At 33.0% G+C, this 16,712-nt stretch overlaps 1 protein-coding gene across 1 annotated transcript in view; it reads left to right on the top strand.

Annotated features, from left to right (window-relative positions):
* The window catches only part of LOC100868058 (uncharacterized), a 92,202-nt gene that overhangs the window by 71,848 nt on the left and 3,642 nt on the right, over positions 1–16,712 (top strand). Inside the window, exons 2-5 of the mRNA XM_086904115.1 lie at positions 11,073–11,337; positions 11,878–12,337; positions 13,537–13,835; positions 15,399–15,654. Of these exons, the coding sequence (XP_086760241.1) occupies positions 12,077–12,337; positions 13,537–13,835; positions 15,399–15,654 (816 nt within the window). The 5' untranslated portion in view covers positions 11,073–11,337; positions 11,878–12,076. The remainder of the gene's footprint in view (positions 1–11,072; positions 11,338–11,877; positions 12,338–13,536; positions 13,836–15,398; positions 15,655–16,712) is intronic.

Below are 16,712 nucleotides of genomic sequence, written 5' to 3' on the forward strand. Positions count from 1 at the left end.
TTTTTTTTTTTTTTTTGGCACCTCCTCTTTTTTGCCAGAACACAACTATAAAACCAAGCTCGAAGATCAAGTCGGTTGCGACGAGAGTTTGATGTCGATGTGATTAATTGTATAGATAGATTTCGTTGAAGATCCATATATTCACGTAAAAGAATATCACGATCATCGTTAATAATATAAATTCTTATTTCCAAATTTCCAACCAACTAATAAATGGCTATAACTATAAAAGGAATAATTCGACTAATCCAACGACCCAATTCTCCTCTCCGTATAAGATGGATAGAGGAAAGTTTTCCTTCGTTCGACTCGTTTTAAATCCGCTTCCTTCGCATTTACAAACGGCCAACCGTGAAAATACAATTTCTGCCGGATCCCAGGACGATTCCTTTCTTCCACCCGGCCGTGAAAGCTGCGCGCAAAGTGAGAAATACGCGCGGGCAACGCCGCATTGGCTCGCGATTTTTCATTATTCAAGATTATTCAAGATACTTGTCTGTTGCACAGATAGAAAAGAGGCTTTTACACCGCGATTAGATCGTGTCTGGCCAACGATGAATAACCGAACTCTCGAGCCAACATTTTCCATCAATTACGCATGAACGATGCGCGTGAAGCATCGCGGGACATAACGTATGCAAATGTATGCGTTATACGCATCGTGTACACGGCCAAAGGCATAGTTTACGATGGCCAAGGTTCCCGCTATTGGCTCCATGTTATTCGGATAATAACGTATTGCTAATACCGGAATAACGTATACTTTGGAGTCTGGATTGGATGGAGGATCATTTAGGGGAATTTGATTTAATCTGACACTTGCTAATTTTAAACGTGTAAGTTAATGAACGTTAATTTGTTTTATCGTGATTGTAGTAGTACAAAGCGATAATTCCTTCTTGCGTTTTGCATTAATTGTGTAAATTGTATTATTTTATAAAGTTATTCAATTATTGCTTCGCAAAATAAATGACGCGAGGAATAATTGTATTTCAAGTTAATCGTTCTTTGATCCAAGCTATGAGCGTGATAATGTTGATCATCCCTTTTTCGTGCAACGAAAAATTTCATTGTTACACGGCAAAACCATATATCGCGAAGGGAGTCTATTATGCAAGGAATGATGTTATATTTTCAAATTAATAACGATTATCTTGCATAAAGAAGACGGGAAATGGAATTCAAAGGAAGGATTAAAACGGTTTTCATAATACGGCTTTAATTATGTGGTGATGCCATTTAAACTGTTCTTTGACATTCTTAAATACGAATATACATCAAATATTTCTTAATTATATACATATTTATGTATATATATATATATATATATATATATATATATATATATATATATATATATATTTCTCGTTATTTTCGTTAATTTTTTACATTTAAGTAGTCAATATTTATGCTCGATTACTTTTTCCACTCATTAAATAAATAAAATTTAATAAAATTTAATTCGACTTTTTTTATTCGAGGCTGCCTGATAAATTACGTTTATCCAAACCAGAATCGAATTCCTTCCTTCCCGTTGTAAGCCCTAACATTTAGACTGACAGACGCCTACAGGCTCGATGTCGAACTTGCATTAACAATCCCAACCTCGAATCAAGACACGCCTCGCAGAGCTTAACTTAACAACTTCCTTCCAAAATTGACTAACATCTCTCGTCTCGAAACACTGATCCATTAAGGGAAGTTTATCCGATCTCCGTTTCTTCTTTTTCTGCAATATCTCAAAGGAAGGAAACGAAGGATTATCAATAATCGTGAAGATTTGCCGAACTTGTCCGAGTTTTCGTTTTCACAATGGTATATTCATAGATACGTGGGATTGGGCGAAAACCCGGCCTTTATGAAACTTCGATCAAAGGGATGTGAACAACGCCCTCTAACCGTTCGATGGAATTCGAACCAGATGCCCACGTGATTTCATTCGTGGATTTTATGCATTCCGTGTATAGCTTTAGAAACTTTCACGTAGTAATATCGACAAAGGAAGAATGATGATTTACGAGTGTATAAAATGTGGAAACGAATGGAATAATAAAACGATCGTTTCCAAAGTTTTCTTTGTTCGGGGACGGGTCGAAATTTTTCAACGAATTTGAGAGATGGAGTAAAGAATGTAACATCGAAATCTTAATGGTTAGGTTCACAAGTAAATAAATAAATATTTTCCACGAAAAAAATTTGCAAGTTTGAATGCAAATCTTCGAGCAAAGGAAACGGAGATATAAAGGGAGATGTTATAACGAATTGTCATCGATCCATCCTCCAAAGATTTTGTTCACCTCGCTTCACTTGTGATAAGATTGAAGTTTCGTTTCATTCCACTTTACGGACGTATTGCCAGCGAACGAATTATCACCGTTTAAACCCCGTTCCGAATTTTCTGAATCGGTGGTATTGATTATGCAAATTCCTTTCTTCGTTTTAAACCGAGTTCGCCTGTTTGAACGCGACGATGCTGCATTCTTGCACGTAATACCGTGAGTTTCGCTTTCCGTGTGTTAACACCGGAAGTCGAATTCAAACAGTGACCCTATTCACTTCACCTCGATCGCATTTCGACCTTCCAATTCAATCAACCGCATGAATGGATGTGATCGCTTGGAAACAACTCGCAACAATTCTGTACATACGTGTATAAAAGAAAAATAATACATGCATATTTTATTGGCATATAAATCGTATGATAAATAAAATTCGGGAGAAAGATAAATTGTCAAGAAAGATAAATAGCTAAATAGCTAAATATACGTGTATTTGGATTCATGTTATTTAAAGTTGTTGTATTATTAAGCAGACACAAGATTCACTATAAATCCTATAGATATTCCTTTAGAAAAGAAATTTAAAAAAAAAAAAATAGCACAATACACATTAAAATCTTATATATTATCTATCTATATATATATATATCGTATATTCATAACTCTAGAATGGTATTGCAAGAACTTTAGACTTCTGTCTGTCGTATTCAATGGATCGTGCATTAAAATCTGTACAACTCGTACTCGTATTACAATTTTTTAAATGGAAATTCGTATAAATGAAACGATATCTTGCTATTCATTTCTTATAATGCATTATGATACATCAAGCAAACGTCTGACAAGCGACGCGCTTGTACTACTTGGAGTTTGCTCAAAGCCATCGTTCGATCACTCGGGAAAGAAATCTCAATCCTATTATGGGATCGCAATTCCCAGAGTGTTGTTTATCCAATTTCTCTACACGATTTTTGCTAAATCGATTCGATTCAGAGTGATTATTATCGTCGTATATTATCTTTCTCGACGCACAGTTCCATTTCATGAATAAACGTTCGCGCATTCATAGGCTCATCGAGTTACGTTTCTCCATCCATAGAAGAGAAATCTGTGTTTCATATTGGCATACGAGAGATGAAACAATTAACGCGTTTAACATAATTTGTTTCGAGCGCGTTACCGGCTCGTCGCTTTGAAAGGGGGAAGCGTAATTGATCTTTGCATAAAATGAATTGTAAATTCGTGACTGATACACATATATCCTGATCGCAAGGGCAAGTTGATTAGCAATTGAAACTGGTTTATTAGCGTTGGTTATAAATGGAATAGAAAATAAAATCAGACAGCAGATATATAGTAGATATAATGAAATTCTTTTATTTATTTGATTATATATTTAATAATAAATATAATTGGAAAATTGAATAACTTTAATTAGGTCCTTTTTTCGTGTTGCATTCTCTTTTTCCTATTTTCGTTTCTACTCATATTCTACTAGATTCGAAGAATACACTTTTGGAAGAAACAGGGATGGTATTGGTATTATTATCACGAAAAAAGAATGAAAAGGAATTATTCCAGGCAAAATATTTGATCGAATATTCAACAGTTATTCCACGTTTTATCCACAGTAAAGAGAAAAATCCAATTTTATATCAAACCAAAATTGGATGATATTTAATAAAAATATTTTAAAATCGAACATTCCCTCTTAACCTTCGTGATTCATTAATTAGAAAATGTAGGCGTTCGAGAAATTGAATTAGCCGATTGCGATATATTTTCATTCGCAATCAGCCCATTTCCGAATAAATCTCGCTCGATTGTGCCCGAAGTTAAACAACTTTTCTTGCTGCTTTCGATTCTCGCGTGAATTTCAATTTATTCCATTTCAGATTGATACACTTTTGTTTCATTGTATAATATTCTCCACCGAATTTTCCATTTTATTGACAAATACGAAATAAAAAATGAATTCAATAATAGTATCGTATAAATTTCATCCTTGCTTCTGATATAAAATATATTATTTAAACGTGATGAAAAAAAGTAATTTGCATAATTATCTTTGGAATATCAAAATAATATTACGTAATTACAATCAATATTTTTGAATTTTATATGTACGGAGAGACTTGACGATACGACAGTCCCAAGGTTGTTTTCACATTCAACAATACAATCATAATATTTACACGTTAAATATTCACCCCCGCCTTCGTGAATGAATGTTTTCACGGAGGGGCTGCCTGCTATATCCCTATATTACCTTCACCGATCGACACTACCAACACACAAAGCAAAATTGGTTTCATCGCTTAATCCAGTCCCGGCTACGTGTCACCCCGTTTCTCCCCGAATTTAATAGACGTGCTGTGTTTTCATGGGCTCGTTTCACTCGGAATCGATACTTCGATCCTTTGTAATTGAAATCGTATCCTAACCTTTCCAACAAACGATGAACTTTTCAGGCGAATATACGTATAACAAGTTTTAAATTAATTCGAACGATATTGGACGGCCGGTGTATCGCCTCGTGTAACAAACGAAAATAATATTAAATTCCCCTCCCTTTCGTTTAAATTTAATTACAATAATATTCGTAAGTGAAAGGGAACAGAGAAGAAAACCGAATCGTAACGCGTGCGTTTCGAGCGCAATAACACGCTCGAGAGAGAAACAGGGAATTTGTGGCGTGGACTGTCAGTGATGCCAACCGCGAGCTAACAAAGATGAGGGAAATAAAAGTACAGGTTTCGAAGAGATATCTTTGGAGGTGTTTATACAGACAGATGTTTCTGTTTTTGATCATAAAACGAATAGAATTAGAGAGAGAGAGAATTATCGTTGTTCGAAAATACGATAATTCAAGAAAATTGGGATGAAATTATCTTTTGAACGATGGTGAATGATTGAGAGATAATTGATTCATTCTTAAGAAGGGTTAGAAATGAACCAGCCAAGGAATGATATGCGTGATATAATTTCTAAAGGAGAGGCAAAAGGAATGTTCAAATACACGAGCAACGTTCTGTTTTTCCTCGAATAAACGGTGAAAGCGTATTCCACGAATAAAAATAGGAAACGTATATATACGCTTATTTTATAAACATCGTAGGGTTTGCATGTGTTTCGTTAAGATATATAGCAGAAACGTGAAATAAGACGGATTGATTCGACGTTTATTTTAATTCAACTTTAAAATTCTGCTGTTACAAATAATGATGAAAAAGAGATTTATTATCGATGAATTGTGAATTTTTTTGAACAATTAAATTGTCGTCGAACGATTACACGTAACAAATATCGAATAACACGATAAATGTTTAATAATTTCAAAGTTTAAATCTTCTTTTATATTATCTTATATCTTTGTCATGACAAAATATCATATTTACATTATTATATATATATATATATATACATTTGCATGATATCTTTTTTTACACATCCTGTGTACGTAATTTTAATTAAAAGAAAAATGGCGAGCAAGTATCTCAAGAAAATTTCAACAAGAGATCAATAACAATTCTCTTTTCCCTTAGAAAATCACAGAGATTAAATCCAAAGGGTAAAAAGAGCAATCGATATAACGCTTCCTTCGCAACACTTTGCGCTAATCGCATTTTCAGAGTATCCGAGGCTGTAAATGCGAACCACCTTCTTCGTTCTGAGTATATAGAAAAATTTAATTAAGTCGTAAAAAAAAAAAAAAAAAGAAAGAAAGAAAAAAGAGAAAAAAAGGTGAGGAAGCGAGCAGAAGAGTGGTCGTCGTCATCGACGAATAGTTGAATTGGATTCAATCTCAAAATTGATTATCGAACGTTCCCAATCAAGAGTCAGTTATACCGGAAATCGAACGGTCTCCTCTTGATCCGGAATCAAAAAAAAATACAACCGAAAGAAAAAGACGCCCAATTCTTTTGTCACGTATCGTCGGTCATCCTCCTCGATGGAGAAATTCGTTTTCAGTTCCGATGATTGATTCCTGGCTTACGCTTTGAGAGCTTATAAAAGCTTGTGAAAAATTAAAAAGAAAAAAGACGTCAATGGCTATAAGCACACTTTATTCGAATTCATTCTCACGCTTTTGCACTCGAAGCGTTTAGCGTGAAAAAGTTCGATCGATTTTGCGGTAAACGCGAGATGTGAAAATAAAATTCGTGTTGTAATAATAATTGTGTAAAATTATTATTAATATATTAATTGTTATATTTGTTTTATATATACGTGATGATCATCTTCTTAAAAATATTTTTATAATACTTTTTGAAATTTTTTTGTCAAGAGGTCTTCAGAGCTGTCATTAAAATTATCTTTCTTTGATTGTTACATTTTTATTATACAAAACAAATACGATAAAGCAAATGATTCTGGGAAATTATGTTTCGAATAATTTGTATCAAAGAGATCATGGTATTGTAATTAATAAACATTAAAGTTATTTAAATATATGAAAAGTAAATATCGGCTTTATTTAAATTAATAATACGTAATATATAAATTCATGGATGTACAAAATGTATAGAATAATTTATAAATAAGATACAAATTATTCATAAAAATATCGATTTAAATCTAAAAATAAGAGAAACGAAGAATAATATATTCTCTGACTTAAATTAACATTTTACAACGTCCATGTTAAAGAGGCTGAAGTATGATGTCTTTATATATATATATGCGATATATATATATATATAACGATGACTTGAAAGCTAGTTTTAAACAGTGTTACACGCATGAATAGAATGCCAAGTATCGAGGCTGACAGCCATTTTCCATCAAAGACTTTGAATGAAGCATCGATTGATAAAAATGTATCCTTAATAATAATAAAAATAAATAAAACTATAAAAGAAAAAGTAATCTGATAAATCTTTATCTAAGACAGAGTGAGGCATGATTCATTCGATCGAATAATCAACTGCGTGGGTCGGGTTGATGAAAACGAAAGAGATGCAAAAATAGTAGATAAAATGGTAGATATATTCGTATCGAGATCGTATCAGTATACGAAATGCGAAGATGGGTGGTAAAATGGACGAAAATTCGCTCGTCTTTCATGAAATAGGAGAAACATCGTAGATAGAACGTTGAAAAATATCATGTTCTCTCGTCCAGGATGAGAAAAATATCTACGAAACACCAGACACATGACCAACAAAGTGCACATTTTTATTTAATATCTTCCCAAAAGATACTTTGACGATAAAATAATTAAAACGATAATTAAAAAGTTATCAGATTCAAGAAAGATTGATACGAATGATAGTCAAGTGAAAGATTTATATCCTTCTTCGTTTCGAATGCTGATTCGAATCCATTGTTGTTTGATAATCTTCCAAAATTATCTCTTTTTAACGTATCTTTAAGGATGATACTCTTATAATGCCTGAAAGTGGAGTTATCTCATATTTCCTATTAAGTTCCAAGAATACATTTTCTTAAGAAAAAGTACTTTTATTAATCCTCTGATGGATTATAAAAACCGAAGCGTTAAGGATACGAACCAGAGAGAGAGAGCTCGATCGATTTCATGCAATTTGCTATTTTCACGCAAGATCGATGAGGAAACGATTCGAGCATCAAAATCCATCTTGTTCAACGATACACGAACACGAGCGGAAGAGCTGTTCCAATGATTAAACGAACCTTCCTCCTAACATCGACTGAAGCTGCCTTACGATGCGTGAAAAAAATGATAGAAAAACCCAGGTGAGAACACACGATACGCTTTATCTTATTTAAGTAAAGGGTTAATCGTCCATTGCATGTATTGAGAGATATTAATTTTATAAATATTATATATTTGAAAATTAGAAAAATTTCTTCATCCACGATGCTGCACGATATACAAGGTTTTAGAATTGAAAAAAATCACATGATATATTTAAATTTAACTTCGTTCAATGTTTCGTTTGTATAATTATATAGATTTTTCAAAAAACAATTTTTCATAAACATGTTGTCATCAAGGTTCAAACATCGATGAATAAATGGCCATTAATTGATGGCAATGAGGCTACACTAGCGCCATGTGACAATTAACTATTTATTTATCTTTTTATGCATTTCGTCAATTATCAAAATATTATATACGTGGAAGGTATTCTGATTAAAAAAAAAAAAATTAAATAATAGTTCCATTCCAATGTATTTGGGAGAATGATTCAATATATACTATTGAAAACTATAAGAAGAAATAAAATTATTTTTATTGAGAAGTTAATTTTCAATAAAGTCCAATCCTAAAACTTTGTAGAAGTTCTGTATACTTTGTTCGTTCAATTGTACAAGTTTCGTTTAGCAATTATAATAATAAATAAACAAGAAAAGTGTGTGAGGTCCTTGTTAAGGGAATAAACAAAGTTTACAGAAACATGGTGAATATTAAAGAACATTAATGTTGACTTAACGAGAAAAGTAATTTTAAACTTTTCAACTAAACATCAAAGTGAAAAGGGTTTAAATTGCACGCGGCCGAAGTGGAGGAGAATTGAAATTGAGCTAGATCCAAAACGAATAACGGTTACAAAGCTTTCACAAAATTTCAATAAGTATTCACATCAGATGATAAAAAAAAAAAAACTGCATAATAAATAGATTGTGAATATTTATGTGATATTAAGTAGAATTGGAAAAAACAAAAATGTTACTTTCTATTGTAACATTTAGTTAAATTATTAAATATTTGTATATTTGAATTTGTACTCATCCTTATCAAGATTCTTGATAATTTATTTGATAAATAATAATCTCCTTTATAATTAATTCTTTAACTTGATGCCTCAAATTCATAGCAAATTAGCAAACTTTTAAACTGTAATAATAATTCATCATCTTGACGCAGCTAGCTAATTTAATAATTTTTTTTATAAAAGATTTATAAAAGATTACGAAGATTCCTGTAACAGTTATGCAAAACACTCTGTAGTTCCGTTATAATTAAGTTATAATTCAGTTTAACACGATCAGCGGTAAAATAAATTACAAGTCAGAAATTCAATATCAACTCCCCATCTCTTCATTTATCAAAAATCTTTAAAGATTTACAACCGCCATTCTCTCTAATTCGAATTATTCGTAATATTCATTTTACACATCGATTTTACAACGTTTTAAAATATCATTTAAAAAAAAAAAAAGAAAACTAACAGGATTAACACCACCAGACCACTTTTATTCGTGGAAAAAAATCCATAAATTCTATCCCATTGATTTCGTCGGGTAGCGGCGCCATTTACCACTGAAATCCAACATCCATAATTCATTCACACTTCGTCCATCATTGCATCGCGCATACGATCGCGGAATCAGCGCTCCCCAGAGCGAACGCGTTACATATATATATATATATATCCATCCCAGGCGAGCACTCGGCCAATTAAGTAGCACGGTATAACCGTAAAGTCGCGTTAAACCGGCGAAGAACATCAAACCAGGCTTAATTACAATGTCCCAATACCTGAGAAACCGGTAATGAACCGGGGATGAAAGCAACTCCCATCGTGAAATCCGCTTACGAAACGAATTAATTAAAGCGAAAGAAAGCAGGAAACAGCTTTAAATCGCCCTTATATCGGCCATTTTGATAAGTTGGAAAAAGTTGATGGGTGGGTTAACCCCTGGCCATTTGTCTCTAAAAGCGTTAATACTGGCCCCATCCGAATTGCAAATTTTGGATAATGGAAGACGTGCGGGCGAATATAAACTAGTAGGTGCACGCGAGGTTTGCATTTCTTTCATAAAGAGTGGGCAAAGTTTGTTGCGTTTCGGATGAACTTTTAATGGACGGTGTATACTTCGGTGTCCGATGGTGCTGGATGGTTAAATTGGTTTTCTTTCTTGTATGTATTTTTGGGATATTATTGCTCAAATAGAATATCAGAATTTTTTGTTAATTACTAATAATAACAAGAAGAATTATAGTATAATTTATTTAGATTGTTCGGTTATTATTAGTAATTGATACTGTTATTTAAAGGTTTGATTATATTTTTGAAATAAAAAAAATCTTTTGTAAAAGTGTTTAGCGACATCTACAATTATTTTAGAGAAAAATTAAATAGATGCACTGTTACAGATATTGCTCAGAATGGCGATCAAAAAATATTCAATTTCATCGTTATTGAATTATTAAAAATATATGCTTTTATAGTTTTATTTTTTAAAAAAAGAGTGTATCTGCTCTGTAAAAAATATTTCTGTGAAAAATATTTTTTCTGTCGTGAGTGGATATTGGAATATAGGTCAGTGTAACAATGATTTTATTCATCGAAAATATTTTTTATATTCTCTTTGTGTAATTCTTTTTTCGATCATCCTAAAGAAATGAATGAATTTATTATTTAAAACGAATATTGAAGGATTGAAAAGGAGGAAGGCAGTAATCGATTGGTAAAATATCCAACGAACATGAAAAAATACAGTCGGATAAAAATGACCAAATTATTTGTAAAATTAAGAAGGACCAAATAAATGATCGATTCATTGTTAATAATTAATATTTTACTCATTGTTAATACTAATATATTCGATTAGATATTTTTACCTTCTAATGTAACGATTATCCTCGTTTATTCATGTATTTATCAAATACATAGAAATACATAGAATTCTTATGAGAAGAACTTCAATATTTTGTAATATTTTCGATTTCAATTTTTTAAAAATTCCCAATTTTTATTCAATTTTTGAAGAAAATCAAATTAGATTCAATAGAATTGATCATTTTACTTACTTATCAAGTAAAATTCCTGTTTAAAAATAATCGTGAATGTTTATCTCCAGGAAGTTGGAAGGGAAAGTGGATTGTAAATCGAAAAAGTCGAAAGCAAATGGTGAGAGAGGGAAACGGGCCAAGGCTGTATATTACCGAAATCGAGTAATTTCCGGCCTCCATTCCCGATCAAGAACATTGTCCCAATGCTGATTTCACGACGAATTTATCTCCAGCGGTTTAAATCACGCGATTTGAAGTAACGACGATTCTACTTCGACAGCGGATGTCGAACTTTTACCATGGCTTCGGACGATTCTTGTAGAAGCACGAAAGGTTAGTAAAATTGATCGTTTCTGTTTTATCTCAGGAATGAAAGAGCTTCCGAATTTTCGTCGCATAAAGTTTCGTAAGATAAAGATGAATATTATTTTAATATTTTTCTGGCGAAAATAAATAGAGAAAATGAAAAGAAAAATTTTAAATCGAACATTTTGTTGAACTAATTATATCTAATATACGAGTATCCCAATATAATACGATCAAGAAATTTTGCGTCTTCTACGCGCAAAATGAATTTCTTTTCCTTCGTTTTCATTCGTTTTCATCAAATTTGAAAGTTTTGATTCTTTCGAGACAAGTTGAACTGAAAAGATATAATAAAAGAGAAATAAATTTATTTAATTTTCAACTTGTGTTATTTACATTCATTCACCATCTTGTTACAAATTCATCTTTACCCTACAAACCTATGAATTTAATTTACACCTGCCCGATGTACACCGAGCATGCACGATGCGCGAAATTAAAATGTCAAAGATGGAGGATCTAAGACAAACTTTTAACTAATATTATCTTCGTATCTCAAATTTTCAGAACGCCTCCGCGCGGTGAGACGCGGCGGAAATACAAGGTTACTATCGATCAAGTGAAGATTTTTCACGAAAAATTTCCATCGACGTGGCCTGGCGGATGCGCCATGTCGTCCTACGAGGGTCACGTTTACGAGCGGAATCTTACTTGAAGACGCAGAGAGACGAGGGGAACAGGTTTGGGAACAGCTTTTTAAATTACAATGTCAACGCCCGCAACGGACCCGCTTCCGTCCACCGTTTCCGGGGAATTGACGACCGCTCTTATACCGACGGTTACCAAGATCGATACGCGGCTGGACGTCAGTCCCATCTCGGTGGTTTTGGCAGTGTCGATAGTCTGCATTTTATCACCGATCACCGTCACCGGAAACTCCATTATCCTGGCCGCCTTCTATAGGTACAAGAGACTGAGGACTGCGTCCAATTACCTGCTAGTCTCTTTGGCCGTCAGCGACTTCGGGGTAAGCTTTCGATCAATTCTCCTTGCGACGATATCGTGATGCGTTTAAATTATGTTTCTTATCTCTTTTTCAGTGGTAAATGGTAAAAGGGGAAAAAAATATTTGGACTCGATTACGTTGAAAGTAGGGAGTTAAGGAATTATTATGGTATATCGCGAGATCCGAAGTTTTATTAGAATCCATGACAAAAGGAGATATCAGCATCGAAGTGCTGCCCATTGTTTCTCGAGATTGATGGTCTAACAGGATATTTTAATTAGTCAGCTAATCAATCAGAAAACGGGACGAGGGCCCCGCTCTCGGTGCACAACTCGGTGCGATAGTCCTTCCATCGCGATTGATGTTGACACGTTTCACTCCAAGTACATACGGTTGCCCCAAATTAATCGATCAAACAGTATCTATCTATTATATCTATATACTATATTTATGTGCGATAAATACGAACGCTACGATTAAGAGTTCAAAAAAAAAAAAGAAAAAAATGAACCTTTGTTTAATTTCAATTAGGAGATAATAACACAATTTCATGATTTTACGATACATGGACAATTTTTAATATTCAAATATCTCAATAAACAAAATTTTAATCTATCCAAATAAAAAATTAAAATTGTCAAAATATTTTTCCATTTTTCTTAAAGAAGATTGACAAGAATCATTTCTTTTGTGATATGAATATAACGTAAATATTAATCTTAAACATTATATAGATGCTTTAATAAAAGATTCAGGTCACTCTGAACCACCACCGATGAAACTTGTATTGATACAACATTGTACCTTACACTTGATCGTAAACTCCATCAGAACAATTTGATCGTTCAACTTGGAAGCACTTTGTACACATTCTATAGCCGATTAATTACCCAAAGTAAAGCATACCTCGCTATTATCCAATATATATATATATATATATATATATATCTATACAACTCGAATCGATTTGCTTTATGATCGCAATATTCACACGATCAATATAACTTTGAACCTTCGTGCAGCTAACGCCTCGACCGAAAATCCATATAACACGGATATGGAATAGTTTGAAATATACGATATAATACATTATTAAATACATATAATACATTATCGTAAAGCTTTGCCGAATTGTCTGTTATTTATATATAAAGTTTTCCAAGTCGAGGCGTTTCTCGTTTCTAATTAACCGACATACCTAAATCCGATATTATTTGCAGGTCGGTGTATTCATGCCCTTTGGGATGCAGCTCGAGTTGTCCGGTCTGCCGGAAAATGGCGTTTCCACGTTGTGCATCGTGCCATATTGCATCGTGATTGCGCTATGCAGCGTAAGCGTGCTGGTAACTGTGGCGATTGCCGTCGACCGATTAACGTCGCTTGCACAACCTCTCAGGTACAAGAACATCATCACTCACAGCAGCATCGAGAAGTACATCGCCGTGTTTTGGATCTACGCGATCGCTGTCGGCCTCTCGCCTTTGATCTACGTGAAAATAGTGGGCGTTCAATTGCACGGGTAAGAAAAGATCTTGTGTCAATTCTCTTTGGATTTTTATCGATTTATCTTTTAATCGAATCTTACGAATCAATCTATGGACTTTGTGATTGATTTTAAGGCAGTGTTTCCAGCCATCTTTTAATAGCCTGTGATCTTCTCCTCTCTTCATGTAAGATAAGGAAAATTTAAGAAATTATTATAGTATCTATCGTGACGGAATGTTATTTGAGTTAAGTATCGAGAAAATCATTATTCTTATTCTTATAAAACGTTTCGTGGTAATTTATCTCTTCGTTTATTCCTTCGAAATATTTCTAAATTCCAATTTTGAGATTTTGATGAAATTTTATTCGTTTTATCTGTTATTTCAATGTGTAATCGGAATTTCCTGTAAGAAGAGTATTATTAAATTAAAATAGCCGTGTTATAAATTTTTTCCTAATTTCGCATAACAATTGGAATTTATTGGACAAACGTTTCGAAAATTGTTAAAATTGTTCGCTAGTCACGTTTCTCAAATAAGAACGAAACGAACGAACAGTAGAACCAAACTAGGAAATACAATCGCGTGTTCCATCGAGACTTCACGCGAAATGAAAAAGAAAAATCAGCGAAGTCGGTTTCTGTTCTTGTAAACAAACGTAACTAATTTCCTAAACGTAACTTTTTTCTCCGTGTTTCGTGAAAATTCGATAAAATTCGTTAGGAATGTACGCATACTTCGACAGATTTCCATTTCGTTTTGCGTTTTCGTTTCACAGAATTTACGGTATGCAATTTAATATAGAAAAATTTGTAAAAAGAAATACCAGATATCGTAGAAATTGCATCTTGCGATAAATTTAATTTGAACTTATCGCGTTTTCTTTTATAACGTGAAACTTTGAATTGAATCTCTGATTCATAATAGGATTATGATACAAAACGCAAATAATGTTTTCATCGTTTGTTAAAATTTCACAAATTCCAAGATAAATTACGCATAGTTATTCAATAGATACATGAAGTTACGTTATTTTAACTTCGCCTCGTGTTTTGTTTACTTTATATATATAAATATAATAAAAGCAATCTAATCTCCTTGTATCCATTAAACATCAGGCTACAAATATATCTACTAAAGTTTACATAACCCCGTTGATTTTTTTTAACCGAAAATAAATTATTTAATCAAAAGATATAGAGATAAGAAAAAATCATTTCAAGAATGGACAAAAATTTTAAAATAATAGGAATCGTTGTTTTCAAGAAGAACATTCTATTACAAAAACAATTATAACTTCCAAATCATAAAACAAAGAATTTAATTTTCTTAAGTATAAACAATTAATTATTGATAAAAGGAAATTCATATTATTATTTATCGTATTGAAATTTTAATTCAAATTCGAGTTAATAAGCGATAATATTATACTTCTCCAACATTCATTGAGATCAACAAATTCTCCTCACCCTTCCTTCTCACCTGACACACGTGTAAATTAGCAAACATCAACAGAGTCAATCAGTCGATATTCGAATCACCCCCACGGTTACACAACGATTAGCTAACGAGTGAAATCAATTTGCTTTCTGTCACAGTGGCAACTGCAGATTCGGCGCAGCGGTTCTCCCACCAGTAAGGGTGTTCCTGGTGGTGGCAGTGTGGGCACCCAGTGCTCTCGTTCTTCTCGGTTGCTACATGTACGTGTATCTGGTGGCACGTGCACACGCACGTGCGATTTATACGGTAGAATTGTCATTCAGGCATCAAACGCAGACCTTGGCATTGCCGCGTTACGGCCAAACATTGGCAGTCACGGTCGGCGCGTTTCTCATTCTCTGGCTTCCCTTTCAAGTGAGTATATATATTATAATTTCCCCCAATGAATAGACACACGATCACTGTATAAATCTCAATTTATAATCGAATAATCCAGCACGGTATATCCTGTAAATTCTTACAAATTAACATCCTTTCACCGAGCGTGTTACGCTCCACGCTCGACTATTATTACGGTTGTACTACTTGCACGTGTCGGAATTACGCGACATCAATTCTACTTTGTCTACAAGGAACACGCAGTTGCACCGATCTCTGTTGCAAAATTTAAGACTGGCGCGTAGCGTGCATATTAAAATACAGAGTTTTATTTCTTGGGATGGGAAAAGAAAAATAAAAAGAGTTTTTGTACATCAAGATTTATTTTTCCTTAATGCAGTGGAGACAGAAATGCGTAATTTCATTTAAAAGGAATCAAAGTATCGTTGTTGGGAAACAAAATTTTATTTTGTTTTTCATTATACTACTTTTATTACTTATATCCGATTCCGACTACTCGAGAAAAAAATAATTTTCAATTAGAATGTGTAATGCATAGTTTATTCGAAAATTGTGAAATATTGTTTGAAATATCCATACTCAAGAAAAATACATGTAACATGGCCAATGTAAAAAATTTAATAAGCGCTTCACAAAGTTGAATATGAAAGGTGGAAAGTTCTGAAACGAGATAGCCAGTTTTAAACTAATATGAAAAGTTATAGATGACACGAGCAACGATCTTACGATGAAGATTCCACTACGTAATAGAAAAGGTAATAAAATTAGTATTAAAACAAAGTGTTACGCGTACTTGTTACATTCTTTAAACGTTTAATCCTTTTAATTTTAATCTTATCAAAAAATTCAAATATCGTCTCTTTTAAATCGAATTTAAAATCTGCGTGCAAGCCCAAAAAATCAAATTTTTAATTTTTTATATGTGAAATGAAACTTTACGTTTGAAATCGAAAATATCCAAACTGTGAATATAAAATATTTTTCTTCGTAAATTTCATTACAATATTGACATTTCATTCCTTTCAATATTAAAGAATTTAGCTAATTTGTCTTGGATCGAAATCACTGATCGA

Source organism: Apis florea, unplaced genomic scaffold, assembly GCF_048593485.1.
Source record: "Apis florea isolate Af1SG1 unplaced genomic scaffold, ASM4859348v1 contig_2350_pilon, whole genome shotgun sequence".
In the NCBI taxonomy this organism is placed as follows: domain Eukaryota; kingdom Metazoa; phylum Arthropoda; class Insecta; order Hymenoptera; family Apidae; genus Apis; species Apis florea.